The sequence below is a fragment of the Coptis chinensis genome, chromosome 2 (assembly GCF_015680905.1).
Source record: "Coptis chinensis isolate HL-2020 chromosome 2, ASM1568090v1, whole genome shotgun sequence".
In the NCBI taxonomy this organism is placed as follows: Eukaryota; Viridiplantae; Streptophyta; class Magnoliopsida; order Ranunculales; family Ranunculaceae; genus Coptis; species Coptis chinensis.
In genome coordinates, this window is record NC_141457.1 from 59,002,563 (window position 1) to 59,026,055 (window position 23,493).

At 39.3% G+C, this 23,493-nt stretch overlaps 1 protein-coding gene across 10 annotated transcripts; it reads left to right on the forward strand.

The window, feature by feature from the left end:
* Window positions 1-1,407: 1,407 nt before the first annotated feature.
* Window positions 1,408-23,493, forward strand: LOC147516859 (pyrophosphate--fructose 6-phosphate 1-phosphotransferase subunit beta 1-like). 10 transcript variants are annotated; one of them, XR_015211217.1, is made up of 7 exons: window positions 1,408-3,884; window positions 4,538-4,904; window positions 9,556-9,780; window positions 19,707-19,791; window positions 22,159-22,203; window positions 22,359-22,427; window positions 23,010-23,493. XR_015211217.1 is itself a non-coding variant. In XM_086589337.1 (5 exons), exons 1-5 carry the CDS (start codon window positions 4,899-4,901, stop codon window positions 23,084-23,086), a joined length of 282 nt encoding a protein of 93 aa, XP_086445463.1. In that variant the 5' UTR covers window positions 3,930-4,898; the 3' UTR covers window positions 23,087-23,493. The 10 variants fall into 10 exon arrangements, 1 of the variants encoding a protein (XP_086445463.1); XR_015211219.1 differs by having other exon boundaries at window positions 1,410-3,884; window positions 4,606-4,904; XR_015211220.1 differs by lacking the exon at window positions 1,408-3,884 and having other exon boundaries at window positions 3,904-4,904; window positions 9,561-9,780.

Here is a 23,493-nt window from a genome sequence, read left to right on the forward strand (position 1 = left end):
CTCAAATTAAAACTTGTGTAACAAATGAGCTTGATGAAGCTCGACTCGTTTAACTCAAATAGTATATTTGTAGTGTAAAATAACCGAGCCACTCGGGCTCGGCTCGAGCTCGCTCGTTTAACTATATGAAATTTAGAGCTCTCGATTCAAAAGCTCATTAATTAATTAGTGAGCTTGACCATGGTAAAGCTCGGCTCGTTTAGCTCGAATTCCACCCTTACTAGAATGTGGTCCATCTCATTGAAGTTAGTGAACACGTGTTTTAATATTGGCCATCCAAATCGAAATGATCCGACGGTCCTTGCTGATCTTCTTCCTTCATTCAACAATCAATTAACACCACCACTGCCTCCACCATCCCTAACAACCTCAACCACCACCACCAATACGATAATTTCCAAACAAATTCTTTAAAAATAGCTAACACATGCACTAAAACAAAATTATGAATCCCATTTTTACAAAACAAAATTAATGGAAATTGAAAGTTTAAAGGAAGGAGATTAGTGTGATCCTAAAAAGTTTGTTCTTGCATACACAAAATGCATTCATACCAAATGAATCCAATTGAATGCAACCACTGATAATCAATTCTTCCTTTTCTTTCTTAATGGGCACCAAAATTTTGAGTTTTTTGTGTTGAATTTGTGACCCTTGTAAAACCTTATGGAGAAAGTATGAATCAATCTTTGAATTTGTGTGTGGTCGTTCTCAAAATCTTATTGTATTCAATTTGAGATTTCCTGCAAATAACCAAACCTTAGTTTGCTTTTTGAATGGAGGATGTGGTTCTTATGGGTGGTGAGCTGAGGTGGTGGTGGTAATTATTTGTTGAATGGAGGAAGAAGATAAACAGGGACCATCCGATCGACTCTATTTGGATGGCCAATGTGAGGACACGTGTCCACTAGATTCAATGAGATGGACCACAATTTAGAAATAAAAATAAAGGGGTATTTTTGTTTGTTTGCCAAAAAAGACCAACTATTAGTTGACAGAGTAGGGGGGGGGGGGGGGGGGTTATCTCAAATTATCCTTCTGTTTTTTTAAGGGTGGCAACAACTGCTGAGAAAGTATGTGGGTGTATTTGGTTTGCTGAATTGTGTTTTAGCTAGAAACTAAATTCTTTGAATTGTTTTGTCAAGAATGTGAAATATGTGTGTATGTGTGTTTGGTTAGAAACAGGAATGTTTGTTTTAGTTGAGTAGGTTTTTGAGTCGAGCCTCGAGAAACACCCCTAATTAAAATATTGTGAAACCCACTAATCTCTCGTAGAAAACCTCTCTGCAATCAAAATTTTCTAACCGGACGGTTGAGGAAGAAGACGGAAAACAATTTTTTTTAAAAAAAACAGAAGTTGGTATGAGGGAGTAATATTCACATCCAATGAATATCACACACGTGTCTCGCATATACAGAACTGCCAACCGATCTCATGTCGTCGTCCTCCGAGCTTACTTCATAGAGACTCGACTCAGGTAAGCAATCTAGGAAACTCGCACCTAGAATGATGTCACCATCAACCGATCTCAGGTACTTGTCCTGCGAGTTCGCTTCAAAGTGCTCGAGTAGAGTAGACGATCTTGCCTAGAAACGATCTCCTCAATACTCACTCTCCTCATCCCACAACGGTTAGTAACGCATGTCTTTATGATTGCCATCAAGACAGAAGCTTCAGGTACGCATCACAGTAAATACCCATAACTCGCCATCATAGCTTGCAAGTGACCTAAAGACCTGGATTTGACCTGACGCGGGAGAGTTGGAGGCGCGGGCACCTTGCTTATATAAAGAGGATGAGAAACTACATCTGACCTGATTCAAGTTCCCCCAGAGATAACTTGATACGTAGGCAGTTCGTCCACACGAACTCGGTCGAAATACAATCTTCCAACCCTTCTTCCCCCAAATTGCCTACTTCATTAAAAGTTAAACAAATCTTAACCTTTACAGTTGCTTTCTTTATTTTGACTCATTTGAAGAATCTGTTTTCTTTTTTTCAATTTTCCATTATTAACCAAATACTCAAGAAAAACCACTTTTCCTAAAAACATTTTCTTTCCTTCCATTTTCTATTAACCAAACACAGCCGGTGTGTTTTTGAGTGGTTGGAAGTTGAAACCAGTCCCAGCCTAGAGAGGATGGACCCGCATGATCCCCACTTCACGAGACCCGAACTAGAGACCTCATGGGGGGTAGGGGTACACTGTACAGTATACACACCAACACCCTTCCTTCCCTGTCGGGCTATCGGCAGCTATCGTGTTGTGTGTTTTCCCTAACAATTTTCTTGCCATGTGGCACAAGATGATGGGCTTGGTTCGGAAAACACTCTATAAAGATCCATTTCATTTCCCAAAGTTCCCGCGAAGTCTGAAACCCTAACACCCAGTGAATAAACAAATGGCTCGAACTGCAATGAAGAATATAATTTCCTTAGTAATAACATCTCCATCTTTCAGAAAATATACAGCAACAAAAATGAGTTTAGGGAAAGAAAGAGATAGCAATTTATTCCGTAAATTAATCACACTCCGCGACAAAAACAAGGATAATATTGCAACTGACACACTGAATGAATGGATGGATCAAGGAAATGACATAAACAAACGTCGTCTTATAGGCATCGTAAATGAGCTTCGCAAATACAGAAAATACAACCGGGCTATTCAGGTCAAACATTTTGTTTCTTTTCTAACTAATTATCTTTTATTATTACTAAACTGCCCTTTGTCTAATATGGCCTTATAATGCAATACATTTGGATCTTGTAGCAAAGACTAACGGTGTGGATAAAGCAGAGATGTATTTTAAGAGTCTTCCTGGAAATGCGAAGAACGAGTTAACTTATGGAGCTCTATTACATTGTTATTGCAAAGGGAATATGTTGAATGAGGCTACTATGCTTTTGGAAAAGATGAGGGAGTTGGACTATGCTTCTAGTACGTTAGTTTATAATAATATAATGTCGTTGCTTGTTGGCGTAGGTGAACCTGGGAGTGTTCCTGTAGTGATTAAGGAAATGAAGAGTAAGGGTATTTCCCCGGATTTTCATTCTTATATTTGTTTAATGAATAGTTATGCTTCTTTGAAGGATTTTGAAAGTGTTGAGAGAGTCTTGGAGGAGATGAAAGAAGTTGAATCTTGCTTCCATTTTCATCAAAAAAGGTCTCAGTGACAAAGCAAATTTAGCACTTAAGGAAGTCGAGAATATGGACAAACTACGAAATCGCAAAGCTTACCATCTATTACTTACTATGTACTCGAGTGTATCTAACAAGCTTGGCGTATATAGGGTATGGGAATCCCTCAAGTTGAATTTTCCGGAAACTACTAATAATGGCAGCTATCTTGTCATGCTTCAGGCTCTTTCTACACTGTGGGTGACACAGAAGAATTAGAGAAATGTCCTTATAGATTCTTACCTCCAGAGAGACATGATTGAAAAAGCTGAGAAGCTTCGTGAAGATGCTGTGAAAAGGGCGGCTGAACCAAACATTGCGGCACTAAAGATGTTTCTGAGATTCTACTTGAAGACACATCAGATGGATATGGCTTTTAGGTATTTTGAGGCAGCCATTTTAAAAGCAAAAGGAAATTACTGGAAGCCAAGTAATGAAAGTGTAAGTGTGTTTCTTAAGTATTTTGAGGAAGAAAAGGATGCTGATGGAGCTGATTATCTCTGCAAGCTCTTGAAGAATATGAACTGTCTTCCTGGTGATGTATACAGTTCCCTTTATAGGACATATGTTGCTGCTGGGTTGACGGAATCTCAGATACATGATCGGATAAAAGCAAATGGAATTAAGATGAGTGCTTGAATTCAGAAGTTTATTGGAAGGGTCTCTTCATATTAGGACTTCTCGTTGTATACAGTTCTTACAGTAAGGAAAATCTTCTGTGACTTGGTTCTTTAAGTGCTGATTTTTTGTCTAAATTATTTTAAAACCGAAGAGATTGAATAAATGATAAACCTGGGTAGGAGTTGTATTAGTTTGTAAGTATCAGCAGCAGTGTCTTAAAATACTCATCAAAGCTGTGAGGCTTGAGGCGACCCTCAGAGGCACTTGAGGTGATAATTTAAAAAAAAAAAAAAGGAGAATAAGGGAAAAAGGGGTTTGATGATGGAAGTTTGTGATTTCAAATAGAATGAGGTGTTTTGATGCTCAAAACTTAAAGAAGTTATGAGGGCCTAAGCGGTCAAAGAACTGAAACCGAAAAAAAATTAGAAAAGAAGTATCAAAGTATAAAAACACGTGAGGCGCCTCAAGGCACTAATTCCTTAAAAGGCTTAAGGCGCACCTAGAGGCTTAAGTCTCGATGCGTTTTTTTTAAACCTCTACCAGACAGCTTCTCGATTGTTTGTAAAGGGAGGTAGCACATTCAAAAGAAGGCAGTATCTTTATTCTTCTTTTTCTTTTTTTGAGTAATTGAGCATGGGTTTGTTCGATGGAGTGGGAGATCTGTTTTTGGTTATGTATACATCCACGCTGTAATTGACTTGCAGTTGCATTGTGTTTGATTTTGTGTTTGGTAGTGTTTGTGGAAGAAAGATGGGAGGGACTGTTGTTGAATCATACACTGGTGTGCTTAATTTGTTCTCAGGGTGTCACCAGGGAGTTCTGTGTGCTCAATTAGGAACGGAAAGGAAAAGGAAAACTGCAGAATGGTCCACCTTTTCCATGGTTTGCGTGGGTTTATTTGCCTCAGAGTAAAAAAATGTGAATAAAAACATATGTTTGAGTTTGCAACTGGACCAGAGGATTGGAATCATGTCAATCAAATGTGCAATCTCCATCTCAACATTAAAAGTCATATCCTGTTCAGAACTTCTGCAAACTTCATCCTAGAGACAACTGAGTGTCCTCTTTCTTTCATAGTTGTACACAGCCCTTGCAATGAAGGTATGTTATTTAAAGATATTTTTGCAAGTTCAAACCCACAATTTTTACGTTAGCGCAGCTGGTCGTGACATATAATTACTAGTATACTGCATAGCAGTGGGGGCGTGAGCGGAGAATTAAAGTGTGTGGAGAGTGGAGAGGGAGAGATGGAAAAGGCGTGGCGAGTGGAGAGGGAGACAGAGAGGAGATAAGGACAGATTCCAACCAAAAATATTTTGGCCACATACCCCGAACGTTCACTCTAAATAAAAATAAACCGGTTAAACATTGAATAAAACTAAGAATAGGGAATTAATCTCACTTAATGCCATCGCATTTCGTGCTGTGACTCAGGTGTGATAACGCAGGGGATATCCTCAATGAGTTGAGATATGCAACTCCACTTGACTGAGCTTTTCGAACGAAGTGATCATGGAATCTGAAGTATTGTCTAATGAGATACTTGATGATCATCAGAGTGAGGAAAGTGATAAGAAGGTTGCTGATTGGCTGAAACTTCCTAGCGTGCTTTTTCATTTACATTTCACAAGGGTTCATCCACATTCAAGACCTTATCCTGTTTGGTGTTGTTTGTACTTTCGGTGGCACTCCGCTTATCTTGAAACTCTGGAGAGTACGACCTACCTCCCCATGCAACTTCCTTTTCTCACGCTTCCCATAAAAGATGAGCCCGATAAACGAAGTTTCTATTCTATAGTTAAATGCGAGAAGAGAGTTTACAATTTCAAGTTACAAGTTCAAATACGTTATAACAATGATTTTTGTTGGAAATAAATTATCAAGATTACAAAAGCAACTGTTGTGTTTTCACTCATTGAACACATCCATCCATTACTCTAGATGTCTTGGAGTGATAGCTAGACTTGTCGTGACTCGTAGCCACTTCTCGAATAAGTTGAAACACTGTTTTTATCATGTAACAAGGCCCGATGGCCAAGCACAAACTCCTACCCCCGTCGTCGCGGGTAAGCCATCACCTGAATACATAAAAAACATGGATTTGAAAGAAAGCATAGATAATCTACTTTGGAAGAAACATAATTCAAGCCGTAAGCTAAAATAATATCGGTTTGACACTCAAAAGTGATTTGAATGACTCAAGCTTCCTTGATTGATAAATATATTAACTCGTGCCCCCACAAAGGAAAGTTAGGTTAGAAGCTTTTGTTTCGTCAATAATATTTCAAAGCCAAATTTGTTTAATATCCCAAAACCAATTTTCGTGATTTGAAATAGATCGTGGTAACAGCTCCCACTAACTTTACCAACCGAGAGCCGGTTGGCATGCGCTTTTAACTTCGGTGTCACTATATTTTATTTTCTCACTTTCGGATTTGCCCAATCCCGAGATTTACAATAGGCCATCCCAAACAGTTTTTTTCCCCAAGTAATAAAAAAGAATGAGAAGTGAAGTGAACTTTCCCGGGTTAGCACACAATAATGTTCATTTCGACACATCATGCAAAACTGAATAAAGTAATAAGATCTCTAAATAACAAACAACAAATCTTCACGTAAAAAGAAATGAGCTTAGAAAATATACCTTAGCTGATTTGGCAGAACGATTACCATCTCCATCCACATAAGTATATTCAATTTTGGAAATACCATAAAGAGTAGAAGACCACATTAGCAAATATAAACACCGACGGGCGACATATATCTAAGTAATCCCGGATAAACAACCAACTCAGTGATTAAACCTTTAATTACATCTCTTTCTTGTTTGGTTTCTTTACATGCAAAAGTCATGAAATGTGGAGAGCTAAAAAATTTCCCTCTTTCAAATTTCACAATCTTCTAGTCAACAACCAGTTTATTCCAAAAGCTCTTTGGACGGACATAACCTTAAATACTTGAAGGGTTGCAGGTCTTAGGCGGGCAGGCATAAGACCAACAATACCCCCCAAGATTGGCACACACCCAACACGATCCAACTCGGTGCAGTCTTTGGACCCTCTCACGACCACTTTACCTCAAAAGTTAAGCATCTAGAAAGTGAGGTAACAATGTATATCAAAGGGGTAATAGGTCCAACACCTACTTGATAGGCAAAGACATACCCAACACATCCCCAACTAAGCCGATTGATGCCTGAGTCCTGATTCGTGAAGCTTCTTAATAATAATAATCCGAGAGCGAGAAATATAAGAAAAACTCACTTGTCATCATGAACAGGAACTCCCCATTCTTCATCATGGTAAGCAACATAGAGAGGATCTTCACATCAAATCCAACATACCGCAAGGCTAAGTGCAAGAGTGTGATAACATACTCCAATATTGAATTAAAGATTACATTTGAAAGCTCTATATATTACCAATGAAGAAAAGAAACAACAAACATGTTGATTCGCACCAGTTGATAATTATCAAATAATCCTTACAATGAAAGACGGTCTCAAAACGTGAACATACATGCCTTTTGGAAAAAAATCAGCATGTACTTAACCGAAATGATAAATGATAAATGATATATATAAGATAAGCTTTTGATACGAGTCAGACTGCACTGACACGATTGGCGAGAGAAGACCAGAATTGATGGGGAATGCACTATCGATATGAGATTTTAGCTTGATACCCAGAGGGTTCCCCTATTTCAAATTCCGGGAAGAAAGCAGTCAAAACAGCTCATAGACAAAAAGTTTCGCCAAAGCCAACCCAACTACCACCCATTCGACACGGAGTCGAACATTCGGCAAGGCCCGGTGGCACAAACAGAAAGAGACAAAGCCCCGACTCGGCAGCCCTTTTCCCAAAGATAGACAGAGGGAATGGAATCGAGAATAGCCGAAAGTGTACAGGCTACTGATGCGGGTCGAAGAGCAAGCTTCAAGGGCGAAAGAGGAGCGGCTTGACCGGACGAGGCGGGGATCTCCGCTGCTCCAACATCGAGGAAGTCCTATGGTAAAGTCATCAATCGCACCGACCGAAGTTTCCGGACACATCGCGACTGGAGCTCGGTCGAGGCTGCCACTTGGCCCTAAGACGGATCAAAGAAGAGTGGGGAACCTCTTGCTGATTTTTGGAATTCGACATCAGGAAGTGCACCATCGACCGACATCGACTCATCCCAATCTTTAAGGAAGAGATCAACGATCCCAAGTTATCTCATAAGAGATCTCCTTTTCCCAGAAAGAGTGAGCGGTCGATCTAACATTATTCTAGCCCAGAGAAGAAAGGAGGAGTTTTCGACTTTCCAAGTGATTGGTTTTCATTGTTTTGAATCGATCGACGTAAAGCGGGAAAGTAAACCGCTTAAAAGTTTATGACATCAAACCACCCGGTTTCTCTTGTTCCCAATAAGTTATCATAAACAATATATCATTTAACGGTTGAGATCTCTAATTCACACCATTACATGTTTTCGATCCACTTGCATATATCTCACAGAGGCATTACATTGTAGTGCCATTCCAAACTTCTCCGATATTTATTCGATCGGACAACCCAAATAACCGGCTCAAACCAAATACTTAAATCCTTTATTTAAAGCACTAAAAATCTGCAATTGCCAACTCTTTGTTGTTATCTTTTCAGGTCCAATTCCATGATGAAAATACTAAAACTCTATAAACAAGTAAAACCGCTAAGATTATTTTTGTGAAACATCTCAATTCTGAGAATAAAGTTTGAGAAGCCAACCGCAAAGCGGTGATGCGATCTGCAAAGAAGAATGATGATATTTGGTTTCAAGTAGGTATATAAACATGGAAGTCAAGAATCTACTAAATTCAGCGAGAGATACATTACCTAGAACTATCTCTCTTGTCTTGAGTATGGAGAGTCGTACAAATTGAAGAAGAATCCAGTGGAACAACCTTCCCGCGAGAAATCCAAGAGAGAGACGGTCCTTTATCACTCTTAGATTGTGAGAACAGTTTGGAAGAGAGATTGGGAGAGGTTGGAGGCGAACATAGGGGAAAATGAGAAAAGAGGGGGGTACGGTCAGACACAAAGTAAGGGTTATTTGGGGGTACGGACAGACATAGGGGAGAGTGACACGTATGAAGTGGTTTTTTGTGAGAGTTTTGAATAGCGACCTCAAGAGTTCGCTCACGCTCACGGATAAACTAAAATGAAATCTAAGTTATATTATATGCAAATTGTTGATTGATGTACCTAATTTTTATGTGTTTATTAGGTTTTTAAAGTTCTTGAGTAAGATATTTTTGGGTGTAATGTAGGGTTCTTCAATTTAGGTATAAATCTAAGTATCTACAGCAGTGTTTAAAAAGAACGAAAGTGTCAAGGTGCTCTGCTTCTGTTAGGCTTGAGGCCAAAGCCTCAATAAATGAAAAAGGGAAAAGAGGATGATGATGGAAGTTTGTGATTTCTAATAGAATAAGGTATTATAATGCTCAAAACATAATCTAATAGGGAGTTTTTAATCTTTAAAGAAGTTATGAGGCGTTATGTCGTCAAAAAAATGTAAAAAAGTGCCTTCAATGCATTTTTAAACATTGGATCTACAGTTAGTGACAGTGTTTGGGTTGTAACTTCTCTCCCATTTCGTTCAAATTGAAGAAATACATTGTGAATTTCTCATGCTGCTATCTATGATACATTTTGAAAACTTGATTAGGCAGTTCACACTTTGAGTTCCATTGTGCTCTTCATTCATGACGTTCCTTCATTCCTTGTTGTAGAGTAGCATCATTCCTTCACGAAGTTGCTTCAGCTGCTATGTTTGCTCCCTCCAGTATTAGCTGTGATCATCAGTTTGGTAGCTTAAGATAGACAAGACTGCCGCCTACCATGCATTTCCCATGGTATTAGCTTTTGTGTTCCAAAAGCTTGTATTGCTGCCAATGAGTCAGATTGAAGCCATAGTAAGGAGCAGCCTTTGTTAAGTGGTCAGTCAGTTCCTTCTGGTATGGCTATGCACTCTGCTTTATAGTTGGTTGCTATCCTCATGCCACCACTTAAGTATAGACTATCTTCTTGTCTTTTGTTGTATTCTCTTTGTTAAATCATGGTGTTTTTTGTTGAATCACGTTTTTCTCTTGTTCAATCTGTGTTTGGATAAAGGAATGGTTGATGTTGGAGGGTAACACTTATGTCAGTTGACCGAGTTGACCGAAGTCGTACTGTTCACAAAACATGCATGCCTGAGTTAAATAATTTCACCTCCGGTATTTCGTCCTTTATACTTTCGATATTTACCATGCCATGTGTCGTACTGCCGTGGCACATATTTAGAAATGCAACGAGTCCAAAACAACAAAAGTTTGTTTAATCACTAAAAAAAGATGTATGCGTCTAAGATTTACGGGTAACAAAACTGCTATGGTTAATATCCATAATGGTAAGATACATTACAGTACTGGCCCAACTAGAAATTAAAATAATAATAATAATGTAATGATAAGAAATGCATTTGGTTTCACTAACCTGTTATATTCATGTGCTTCTTTCGTAGTAGCACCATCACATTGCATATTATTGTTTGTACCATGGACCAAAATATCGCCGATATATCCGATATATCGCCGATATATATCGGTATTTTGGTACACCGACATCGATATTTCCGACATATATCCACCGAATATAGAACCCTTTTTTTCCGATATATATCGGAATTTCCGATATGAAACTTTATATCGCCGATATAATCGATATTTCCGATATAATCGATATATATCGGTTGACTTTTTGACTATTTTAAAATATAAATCCGATATTTCCAATATATTTCCGATATATATCCGATATATCCGATATTATATTTCCGATATATCCGATATTTCCGATATTTTAAATAGTTTGGACTGGTTACCAAAAAAATGGATATATCCGAAATATCCGATATATCCGATATATATCGGTTTTTGGGTACACCGATATATTCATCGATATCGATATTTTGGGCCTTGGTTTGTACTACTTGTATCAATGGTGTTATGCCTTTGCGTTGCACTTTGAGCCAACCGAAATAAACTATCCCTGATAGAAAGCCTTACTTTAATATCCAGCTGTAGAAAGAGAAAGTAGTATTGTCTTACATTTTCGTTAAATAACAAAAAAAGAGAGGAAAGATATCGTTTTACAATATAACGGGAGAAATATTTATCTAATCTTGGAAAGCTAGGTTACATTTACAAGCCGTATCGGACACTGATACGAATTGTCGGATACGGCAAAATATCAAAATTCGAGGTAAATTACATGCAATATGTAATGTAGATCTTACTGGCGGAAGCTTCAGTTTAATTGAATCTACACTTTAATTGAAACACAATTAAAAGACGACCTAAAAATCACTCATTTATTGAATCTCTCAATCACAAATCACATATAAACACAACTCCTGAAACCCTAACTACAAGCCCGTTATTTAAAATAAACCTAGAAAGCATAAACCAATAGGAACACGACATGTGTCCAACTAACTAATGGACTCGAACCATAGGCTTAGACTCAACTAAGGGGCTCACGCCCATAACATGTAGAGGGAACATAAAGCACACCTATGACATCCGATGCACTTCGACTAATGTTCTACATCACTCTCCCTTAACCGAAAAAAAAAATTGGCCATCAATTTCTAATCAACAAAAACTTCAGGTAAAGAGAACCACGTCCACAAGCTTTAGGAAATCGGCCAATACCCCAGCTGAAAGGAATCCGACCATGAATTTTTCCTTTGTAGCAGCTTCCCTGGTTTAAAATCAGTAACCCACAACATGCTCTTGCACACAGATTATAAAAACAAATAACCAGAAGATGCACCAAATTTTTTTGGTACCAATGGCTCGTCTTGAAAGCTTGTAACTTCACCAACATATGTGACTTTCTTTAAGGAAATCCAAATCTGCATTCGTGCTTTTTTGAAAAACAAATAACTTCGTTTGTCAAAATGAGTCACAAAATTTTCCCAAATCAGATCTTCGTACTTATCAAAAAGAGACATCTTCATACTTATCAAAGATTAGTGGAGCGCCCAATAGGGGGGCTTCAACACCTGCCGGCAGCCGAGTGGCGCCATCATTGAGGGGTACACCCTCACGTTCCTCATTGAGAGGAGGTTCCCTGTTGGTGTTATCTTCATGTCAACTCTGTTCTCTCCATTGTTTTCTGGATCTGTAGGCGCAAAAGGGTTCAGAAGAGGGATTGAACCATCAACCTGAGATGCATAATCAGTACTAGCCACTGAACTATTATATTGTGGTGGTGGAGGTGGTTGTTGCACCTCTCTTTGGACTGGAAACTTTGCTTCCATAAAGTTCTGGAACATCTGTGTCATGTTCTTCATGCTTTCTTCTAAACGAGACATGCGAATATCCATGGATGGAGAACGACCTTGAGTTGCTTTGTGATTTATCATAACAACACAAAAAAAATTGACTTTTTGAAGAAAAAAAAAAAATCGCCGTGAACAGTAACCTGGGTGAATAGTGTCCGATGAACAGTGTTTCGCGAACAGTACGGTAAATAGTAACTCCGGGAATTAATCTGCTCCGATACCAAATAATGTAGATCTTATTGGCAGAAGTTTCAGTTTAATTGAATCTACTATTTAATTGAAACACAATTAGAAGACGACCTAAAAATCACTCTTTTATTGAATCTCTCAATCACAAATCACACACATAAATACAACTCCTAAAACCCTAACTACAAGTCCGTTATTTAAAGTAAACCTAGAAAGCATAAACCAATAGGAACACGACATGTGTCCAACTAACTAATGGACTCGAACCATGGGCTTGGACTCAACTAAGGGGCTCATGCCCATAACATGTAGAGGGAACATAGGCACACACCTATGACACTGACAGACTTGACTAATGTTCTACATCAATATGTGTCTGACACGGACACGTGGATACGTATCCGACACAGATTTTTTTCAAAATATGGCGTGTCCATGTAACCTAGTTGGAAAGCAATGATTCGTGCCTTTCCTATAACATCTTGAAGCTGATCTAACACTTTCTTCTAACGAACCACTCTTAGTCTCCATGGCAACTGTATTGGAATCATCGCGTTCTATAGGAGAACTAAGCTCCATGGAGGGAGTAACTTTCAGGTTTTCTTCGGCCTCAATTGTATGTACTACCCTCTGTATCTGGGTGTTGATTCTCGAGAGGGAATTTGTCAGCATTATACATACCACTACGAGGGCCCTGAGGACCAAACTGCTGTTGATGTTCTTAAATAGCAAGCATAGCCTGCATTTGTTGCCTCCGCTTTAATTTTTCAAGTTTTTCCTGGCGAGTCATAGTTGGTGGTCTTGAGGGAGCTAGAAACACCTTCAGAGGATTTGCATGCTTTAATGATGCAGGAGAACTTCCATAGTTCATCAGTACCACTTGATGCTGCTCTCTCGGAATGAACATTTGGTAGTGTTGGCATGGTAAATATCGAAAGTATAAAGGACGAAATACTGGAGGTGAAATTATTTAACTCGAGCATGCATGTTTTGTGAACAGTGTGACTTCGGTCAACTGACAGAAGTGGCACTATTTCCTAATTTTTTTGAAATTTAGTACTATTTCCTAATATCGGTCTAAAAAGTGGTACCAAAGTCTAAAAAACCCTGAGGGTGCTGTGGACATTATGAAAATATGAACAGATTGAAACAGTTTGACTTTGGTCAACTCGGTCAACTGACAGAAGTGGTACTATTTCCTAATGTTTTTGAAATCTGGTACTATTTCCTAATATCGGTCTAAAAAGTGGTACCAAAGACTTCGGTCAACTGACAAAAGTGGCACTATTTCCTAATTTTTTTGAAATTTAGTACTATTTCCTAATATCGGTCTAAAAAGTGGTACCAAACCCTGAGGGTGCTGTGGACATTATGAAAATATGAACAGATTGAAACAGTTTGACTTTGGTCAACTCGGTCAACTGACAGAAGTGGTACTATTTCCTAATGTTTATGCTGCTGTTGAAGTATTTAATTAGGTTGTTTCTCTATGCATGTTTGCTCTGTCCAGTTTTATAAGTTTGTATGTCTAATTGTCTATGTAGAAAGAGAGACAGTAAAAGTTGGGTCTCAAAGTGAGACCCATCCTCTATTTATAATAACAGAGTTACAATGTACATAGGTTGGGCCCAAGTATAGGCCCAATAGGACTAATATTACAATACTCCCCCTCAAGCTGGTGCGAAGATATCCAATAGCCCAGCTTGCCAATGGAAGATTTAAGATCGGTGAGGTCCCATCGGGTTTGGTAAAGAGTATCGGCTAACTGCGGCCTTAGTCCTAACAAAGGACGGGGAGACAATCCCAGAATGAACTTTCTCCTGTAGAAAATGCACATCAATCTCTATGTGCTAAATGGATGGCAGCTTGATTGTCACAGTGAAGTACAAATTATCCAGACTGTGCAAAACCAAGCTCTCCCAAAATAGATCGCAACCACATAATCTCACAAGTGCCCAAAGCTAGGGCACGATACTTAGCTTCAGCAGATGATCTGGAGACAACATACTGCTTTTGGCTTTTCCATGAGATAAGGTGATTCCCACGAAAAGCACATAAGCCGGTAGTGGAACGACTGTCAATAGAACCTCCATAATCAGAATCAGTGTAGCATTCTAAGGGACCCTGTGAACCGGCTGCATAGAAGAGACCTAAGCCAGGGCAAGACTTCAGGTACTTCAGAATATGCTCCACTGCATCCATATGAGATTGATGTGGAGCATGCATGAACTGACTAACTCTGCTCATAGCATAGGCAATGTCTGGTCTAGTATTAACTAGATAAATAAGGCTTCAACAAGGCACCCGATAAAGTCGATGGATCTGACAATAATGGTCCCTTGTCTGCAACTAACCGGCTGTTAGGCACCATAAGAGTAGAAACTGGTCGACAACCCAACATCCCTGTATCAGTCAGAAGATCTAGAATATACTTTCGCTGAGATAAAGAGATTCCTTTGGGACTACGTGCAATCTCAATGCCAAGAAAGTAACGTAGAGGACCCAAGTTTTTAACCTCAAAAGACTTCCCAAGGGATTCCTTAATTTGTACAATGCCTGATGCATCGTCTCCTGTAATAATAATGTCGTCCACATATACAAGCAGATAAGTGCGGCCCCCAGAGTTCCGCCGAACAAACAATGTATGGTCTGAGTGGCACCTGGTAAATCCATACTGTAGCACAACCTCGCTGAATCTACTGAACCAGGCTCGTGGTGACTGCTTAAGCCCATATAAAGACTTCCGGAGTTGACAAACTTTCCCAGCATACTCCCCCTCACCACGAAAGCCTGGTGGGGGATCCATATAAATCGTCTCGGCCAGATCTCCGTGAAGGAAGGCATTTTTCACATCCAACTGATGAAGAGGCCAATCATAAGAGGCAGCCAGGGAAATAAGAAGTCGAACAGATTTTAACTTGGCTACCGGAGCAAAGGTTGCACCAAAGTCACATCCAGGTACCTGTGTAAATCCCTTAGCAACCAAACGGGCCTTATATCGTTCAACTGTACCATCCGCCAAGTACTTCATCAGTAAAACCCATTTGCATCCAACAGTATGAAGTCTTGGGAGGTAAAGCGACCATTACCCAAGTCCGATTCTCGCGGCAAAGGCGGTCATTTCAAACTTTGCATAGCGGCTACCCAATGTGGATCTGATAGAGCCTCAGAAACTGATCGCAGTATCCGAATGGAGGAAACCGAAGTCAGATATGTCTGATAGGAAGCAGATACACCCTGATAAGAGACAAACTACGCAATAGGATGGTTAGTGGGAAAACCGTATTTGTCTGGGGGGATGCCTGGTCCTGGAAGGAAATCGAGGGGGCTCAACAATAGGAGAATCAACAGGAGCAATCATAGGGGAGTCAACAGTAGGAGCAATCACAGTAGGTAGATCACTAGAAGGTGAAGGAATGTTACCTGAGGCAGTGGGCAGAGCATGAACATGAGTAGAAGTGCGACGAGTATACACTTGTAATGGTTTAGTAGAAGGGACCACCAGAGGAGTATCAAAGACAGTAACAGGATAAACAGCGGAAGACGCCTCCTCTGGGGAAGACAAATGTTCCTACACAGATGTATAAGGACCAAAATATGCACTATGCTCAACAAATGTGACATCCAAGGTATGATAGAGGCGACGACTAGGTGGATGATAACAACGATACCCCTTGGACATAGGGGAATACCCTAGAAAGACACACCGAATGGATTTATCATCCAATTTGGTCCGCGTAGGACTCTTATCATGAACATAGCAAACACAGCCAAACACCCGGGGAATAATGGGAAACAGAATACGACTGGGGTATACAACTTGAAGAGGGGCCTTACCATTAAGAACTCTACTGGGTGTGCGGTTTCGAAGGTAGGCAGCGGTAAGAACCCCATAATGCCAGTAGGACTGAGGAACATGCATACCTTGCAACAAACACCGAACTACATCCATAAGACTCCGATTTTTTCGTTTAGCAACACTATTTTGCTCAGGTGTATAAGGACAAGTCGATTCTTTGAAGGATACCCCTGTTGGTTAAGACGGGCGACAAATTCGTTGGAAACATACTCCTTCGCATTATCAGACCGAAGTCCACGAACCACGATATTGAACTGAGTTTTAATGAGCTGGAGAAACTGAGTGAAAACGAAGTCCGCGAACCACGATATTGAACTGAGTTTTAATGAGCTGGAGAAACTTAGTGAAAACAGGGAGAACCTCAGATTTCTTGCGAAGTAAATAGATCCAAGTACACCGAGTATGGTCATCTATAAAGGTCACGTAGTACCTATGGCCAGAGAGGGTAGTCACAGGAGAAGGGCCCACACAAACATATAAGGAGATCTAGAAATGCGAGGAATATAAGAATTACGCACATATTTAGACAAAGAACAAGTATTATAATGAAAAGAACAAGTATTATAATGAAAAAGAGTATTTTTGCATGCGTTTATTAATTCAGGAAATAAAGTACATAGATACTTGAAGTTGACATGGCCCAACCGAGCATGCCAATTTTTCAAAGACTCAGCAGAAAACAAATAACGGCCTGACACAGGCAACACACTAGCATGCAAACTCGATATTGGTGGAACAGGTACTGGGACAAGGGGGAGGGATCTCCAAAGTAGTATAGTCCCGTATGCTCATAGCTCCTGCCAAAAATCTACCTCGTACTCAGGTTCTGAAGATAACAAGAATGGGGTAAGAAAACAACAGAACAGTGATAATCTTTAGTAAGACGACTAACAGATAACAGGCTAAGTGCTAAGTGAGGAACATGTAAGACTGACTCTAAAGAGATAGCAGGGGATAACTTAACAATACCCTTACGGGTAATAGTGGTGTATGAGCCATCCGCAAGGTGGACGTGATGTGAAATGGGTGTGCTATCAGACAATAATCTAGACTCACCAGCCATATGATCATTTGCCCCGGAATCAAGGACCCAACCAGATGGAGGTGGGGAACGAACATGGAACGCAGTAGGTGTACCTGTGGCAGCAGTCATGGCAGAAGTACTAGATGTCCCCTCACGTAAAGACATAGCATGCATAAGCTGATCAATTTGTCTTTGGGTAAAAGTCCTAGAATCCTCAGAAACTCCCCCTGAATGATGACTACCAGAAATATCAGCAATAGCTGCAATACGAGGCTTGCTGCCTCCTAAGCCCCTCGACCCCCTCTTGGGATGAAGCTCTGGATGCAATTGATAGCAACTATCAATAAGGTGGCCACTGCCCTTGCAATGATCACAAAAGCGTCCACGAGTGTTCCCGGATGGAATAGTAGAACGAAAGCCAACATAAGACTCCTGGGGTCGAGTAGTAGCAACAAACGTCATCTGATCAGTAGAAGACGGTGCATCAGAAACCACTAGAGAAGAAGTATTCCGAACATGACGCTCATGTTTCTCAATAACGGCATACTCCTCACCAAGAGATGGAAGAGGTGCAGTATTGAGAACTTGAGTGTGAATGGCTTCAAAATCAGAGTGAAGACCAATAAGGAACTGATGAACTCTCTGCTTCTCCTCACGCTTCTGAAGAGCGGCCATAATAGTCAGTGTCATACCAAGAATCTTGGATAGGGAAGTGTAAGCGTAAAAGCTCCTCCCCGCTTCTTCAAGTACCCAAAGTAAGCTAAGACGTAAAGAGCCTGCGGTAGCGACCCAACTCATGGTAGAGCTCATAAATTCAATCCTCATTGTTAAGTAGTAGCATATATTCGGGAGAGAGCGACCCACAAACCATCAATAGTCTCATAAAAGGTAAACATCTCATAGACATCGCTCCATAGAGTTGAACAACCAACTTAGAATCATACAATTGGTCATGAACCAACTATTGTAGGTGGTGCGTATTAATTGGACAAATCATTTTGTTGGGAACAAGCCAATCCATCTTCCCTTTGGCCCCCAAAAATAAAAACGTAATGAGCCCAAGAGTGGAAATTCCGCCCATTAAGAAGAGCAAGAGTAATTTTCTTGAAGAAGAGAAATTATTCAACAAGGAGACATCATCCGCACCTTTAGAGTCTTTATCCGTCATGATAAGGGATATAGTGCAAAGAATAGTACCTTGATGTGAGAAAAAGTTATAATCACGGAGACCTGCTTGGGAAAAATGTGATAAATGCCTAAACATACCGAAAAAAATGTGATAAACGGAAACCAAGAGGGAGGCAAAGACAAGTCAGCGCCGATGAGAGCGACTCAATGGCACAGTCGGGTGTCGAACATGTGGCCGCGCCGCCATGAAAGAAGGGGGTGGCGGCTAGGGTGGTGGCTAAAGGTGGTGGCTAGGGTTTGATCTTCTTACTTCTCTCTTCCTGTTTGCTCCGATACCATGTAGAAAGAGAGACAGTAAAAGTTGGGTCTCAAAGTGAGACCCATCTTCTATTTATAATAACAGAGTTACAATGTACATAGGTTGGGCCCAAGTATAGGCCCAATATGACTAATATTACAATAGTCTATGCATGTTTGCTTTCCTCAGTTTTCTAAGCTTGCTTGTCTGTGCATGTTTACTTTGTTCAGATCTATAATCTTGTTGAAGTGTTTTATATTGTTTTGGCGGGCAGTGGATTTGTATTGTTTCAAACTCTACCATGGTGGGAAATTTGTAGGAGAACCTCATGAGTTATAGGATGGATTTAAGTTTTAAATATAGTAAATCTTGCATTAGAAGGGAGGCACAATAAAGTACTAATATAATCTTAACCTAGATAAGTACGGAAAGGAAAAGGAAAACTGCGGAATAAAAATACGGGAATAAAAACTTGTGTTTGATTTAGCAGCTGGACCAGAGGAAGATAAATCACGTCGATCAAATGCGTAATCTCCATCTCAACTTTAAAAAGTCATCTCCTGTTTAGGACTTTTGCAAACTTCATTCTAGAGAAAATTGAGTGTCCTCTTTCTTTCATAATCGCACACAACCAAACCCTCCTCCATTCAGGGAAAAATGGCCTTATATCCTTGGTTTGTGTTTCTTCATTTATTTATTTATGTCTTTCTATTAGTTAAAAAGTAGAATCCTTAATTGTGTACCAAGGTTGCTTCTTAGCAAGATGTGGCCCAGTATAGTCCCATTTGTTTGGTTGATTCTTAAATACGATATACTTCCATCCATGTACAGATTATTGAAACTTGAATATTTCGAAAATTGGATCCCCCACATCCCCTAATAAAGTTTTCTCTACCCCTAAAGCAACCCGGCCTTGATTTTCTTCTACAAATGTATTTCTTTACAAAGATCAATTTTTTTATTTATCTCCCTGATCCACTTTTTGTAATATGCCTTCAACAGGTATAAAGAATCTGATTGGCTGCTGATTTAAATTTATGTTTCTGTTTCTAGGTTGGTAATTTGGGTGCTCCAGTCGAAGAGTGGGCTGTTGGTGGTACTGCACTGACTTCACTTATGGACATTGAGAGGAGACATGGTATACTAATTTTTTTTAGTCATTCACATCATACAATCCCAGGAAGGCGATTTTCTTTGAGAACTTGATTCAATTCTTTCTTACTAGTAATACATTTGCATTGCATGTGATTGTCAAGTTAGTATATATTTTATACATGTGAGTTTAACGATGAACATGATGGAAATATCTGTCGACCGACATGTTAATAGGTAACCATATTATTGTTTTCTATGTAATAGAAGATTGAATATTGAAGAGCAGCATAAGGGATCTTGTTGGGCAATCTAACATATGGAGACAAAAGTACATAAACCATCTAAATGTTTTGTTTATATTTAGAAATAGTTATATGGATGCTTTGACTTTTGAAGTACGTCCAACTTGAAAATCATGTACAAATGAAATATATTAATTTTGGTCACTGGTTGTGTTGCACTCTGTTATTTTTATTTTTCCTTTTTCCTTTATCTTCTTCTCTTTAAAAAAAAAAGCTTAATAATGCAAAATGGATTAGTACAAGAAAATCAGTAGTTGTGAGGAGGATTCATGCAATAGGAGCCAATAAGAAAACTTAAAATTTCTAAGAAGAGAGTCAACCAGAAAAATACATTGGCCTAATCCTAAACAAGTTGCACCCAATTAAATAAGCTCATCAAATTGATGGCCTTTCTTATGTATGTTACTGGATAACTAGTGCCACAATTTTGACTAAATAGATTACACTGTCAATTCTACAGTCTGCCTCACTTTCGAAGGTGACTGCATAGTTTTTTCATACTGTTGAACATGTTGCCACTGCCACTGGTATCCAGTTCAACACCTGTGCTTCTAGCACAGTATCTCTATGTTCAGAGAGGTTGGGTAGGAAGATTAGATCTCTAGCTCTGACCCTGGCTGAAAGAAGTGAGCCGAACTGAATAAAGAACGAGGCTCGTAGTTCCTATATTTTTCCTATATCATATATATATTCCTGTCTTTTAGAAAGAGCCGCTAAGCTCCCAACCATGGTGCACGAGTACAAGAAGAAGCGAAATCAAGGGCCATTATTAAGTAACATCAGGCATATTGTTTGACAAGGAGGCTTTATTTCTCTGCCTTTAGGCTCAGTCAGTTGATCCCACACCTATTTAGTATAGGATACTAGCAAAGTCTCTGAATGTGATCCACATAAAGCACATTTTGCAGGTACCTCCATGCCGTAAACCCTAAACTGACCACGATTTTGCATTCTTCCCCAAGCCAGACACAGTATAGCAAATTAGTTTTAGAGGGAACCTGCAATCCTCACAAGCCCTTAGCAGTGAAGTCACCATCTTTGCATAGGGGTCCCAAGGAAAGAGATGAAAGATAGAGAGGGACTATACTCGGTTTGGGTTTGCCTGTTATCTGTAGCGAGATTATTGTGGAATGATTTCCCAAAGAATTTGTTTACTTTACTTCCATAAAAGAAAGTCCTCGTCACTGGTCACCGGTCACCGTCTACCTTTATATTCTTCAAGACAGTGAAAATATGCACACACATCTATATGCCACCTTATGTGAAGGTTCCACGAAGGTTGATAAGCAGTATGATAATAATGAATAATCGATTTGTCCAAGATCATCTTTCTAAGCTAGTTAACAGATTGAAACATAATTAGAAGCTATCTTCAACTCTTAATACTCAGCTCGGTTCTAATTAGGAGGCCAGTACTACATCTGTTCCAAAGACCTAGTAATGGATCCATGACTGACCACACTATAATCTAGTTCAGGACCTGTTCCCAAGCTGATCATGCCAGCTCTAGTGTCCTTATCTAATTTCAAAACAAAGAGTAAGAGTTGTACTGTGGCTTTAGGAGTCCCTGGGCCATCGTATTTGAACACATGGAGCTGGGGTAGTACCTAGAGGAGTTGAGTTATCAGTTGCGTTGAGCTGCCACCGCCTATTTGGAACCAGTTCGAGTTGGGAGAAGACACACTTGGAGCTGGTTGCACCTATGTGGGAGCTTACAGGAGCTGGACTAGATTACTTTAGATCTCGTTACAACAGGTCCCACATTCTTAACTAGTATTCCATGTGCAAGTTAGAAGTCCCTCGGACGCATGTCTCGAGGTGCCTGCACCGACAGAATTATGATTAATACACCTTGTCAAAAAATGGACTCACAAGCTTGCAATAAACCAGGACAGGAATTGTAAATCGTCGACTTGAGGGGACAAAACTAACGAATTTGTGGTACCATCTTTTGTTAGAGTTACTGTAGAAATATAAAATACGCTGTTCATTTCTCTTCTTGAAGCCTAGTCCATCTATAATTGAAAGAACATGTGCCGTTAAAGTATTTTTGATCTTAAGCTTCTTATTTAAAGTATTTTTTGATCTTAAACTTCTTAATCTTTCAGGTAAGTTCAAGCATGTGATCAAGAAGGCAATGGTGGAGCTCCAAGGTAAGAACTGTTTAACATCATCTTTCCTTTTTTGTGTTTCAAAAGACAGGAATTTGACATAGGTGACTCAGTACTGAATGGTACATGCTTCTATGCTGTCTTTTTCTTCCTTACCAGAAAATTAACCAAGTTTATGTATATTAATAAAATTTCAGATTCTCCATTTAAAAAATTTGCATCTATGCGGGGAGAGGGGGACATCAAGAACCGATATATCAGCCCAGGTTCGTGTGCATGTGCATGTTTCCGTAGAATAATCTTATTGCATCTTCACCAGTAATCAAGTACTTGCTGCTGAAGTTGCCAGTTGCTAAAACTTAATTGGTTTACTGTCAAAATTTTCATGATGTTAACACAGCTGGTTATAAGATGAAGTTATTTTTATACACAATTTGTACAACGCCTTAAAGACTCACCTAGCAGATGAATTAAAAATTTAAAACCTAATTTTCCTTGATAGGATCTTTCAACCATGGAGATCATCACCACAGACTCATATGTATATATTTAACATTTCCAAAAGATGGTTGCAAACTTAAAACTACTGGACTGTTTGGAAAATTTCAAAGTTCACGTGACAAGGTTAAAAAAAAAGGTTACGGGTTTCAAATGAGCTGAATGTCTGTGGAGATGGTCGTAATTCACATCCACAAAACATCAGACCTTGGGGATGTTGTATAAAGTGTGGTATATTGATCCTACTATTCCATTAATTAACCTAACACGTAGTCTTAAAATTTATGTTTTTTAATTTGTTTTGGAGTTTTGCATCGAGATTGCTGAACAGATGGTTGTTCCTGTGACAGGTCCCATTCAGTTTAATGGACCAGCATCCAATAACATCAACCTCACTCTTTTACTGGAGCTTGGAGTACAAGCTTAAAACCATGTAGCAGAAACAAATTCGCTGAAGAAAATTGTGCAGAGAAGCTTTGAATAATTCTGAGCTTATTGATTGTCTGCAAATTGACAAAAATAATTTGTGAATAAATTGTAAGAACAAAAATAAACTGCTTGGGCATAGCCATAATTTGGAATTGGTGTTCCCATTGGGAATAATTTGTGAAGTAGGTACTTGGTAGGTTCATTTGTTATCTGAGCTAAGAATGAGGTGATAATTATGGTTTCTTTTGCATTTTCCAGTGAAGAGTTGTGTTTTCCTTTTGTTTTTTGTTTTTGTTTTTGTTTTGTCAATTGTTTTTGGGTTACTTAACCCTTTGTTTTTTTGTTCTGTTTTTCAAAGATATTTATAGTTGCATGCAGTGGTAATGAACCATTCCGATTATATTA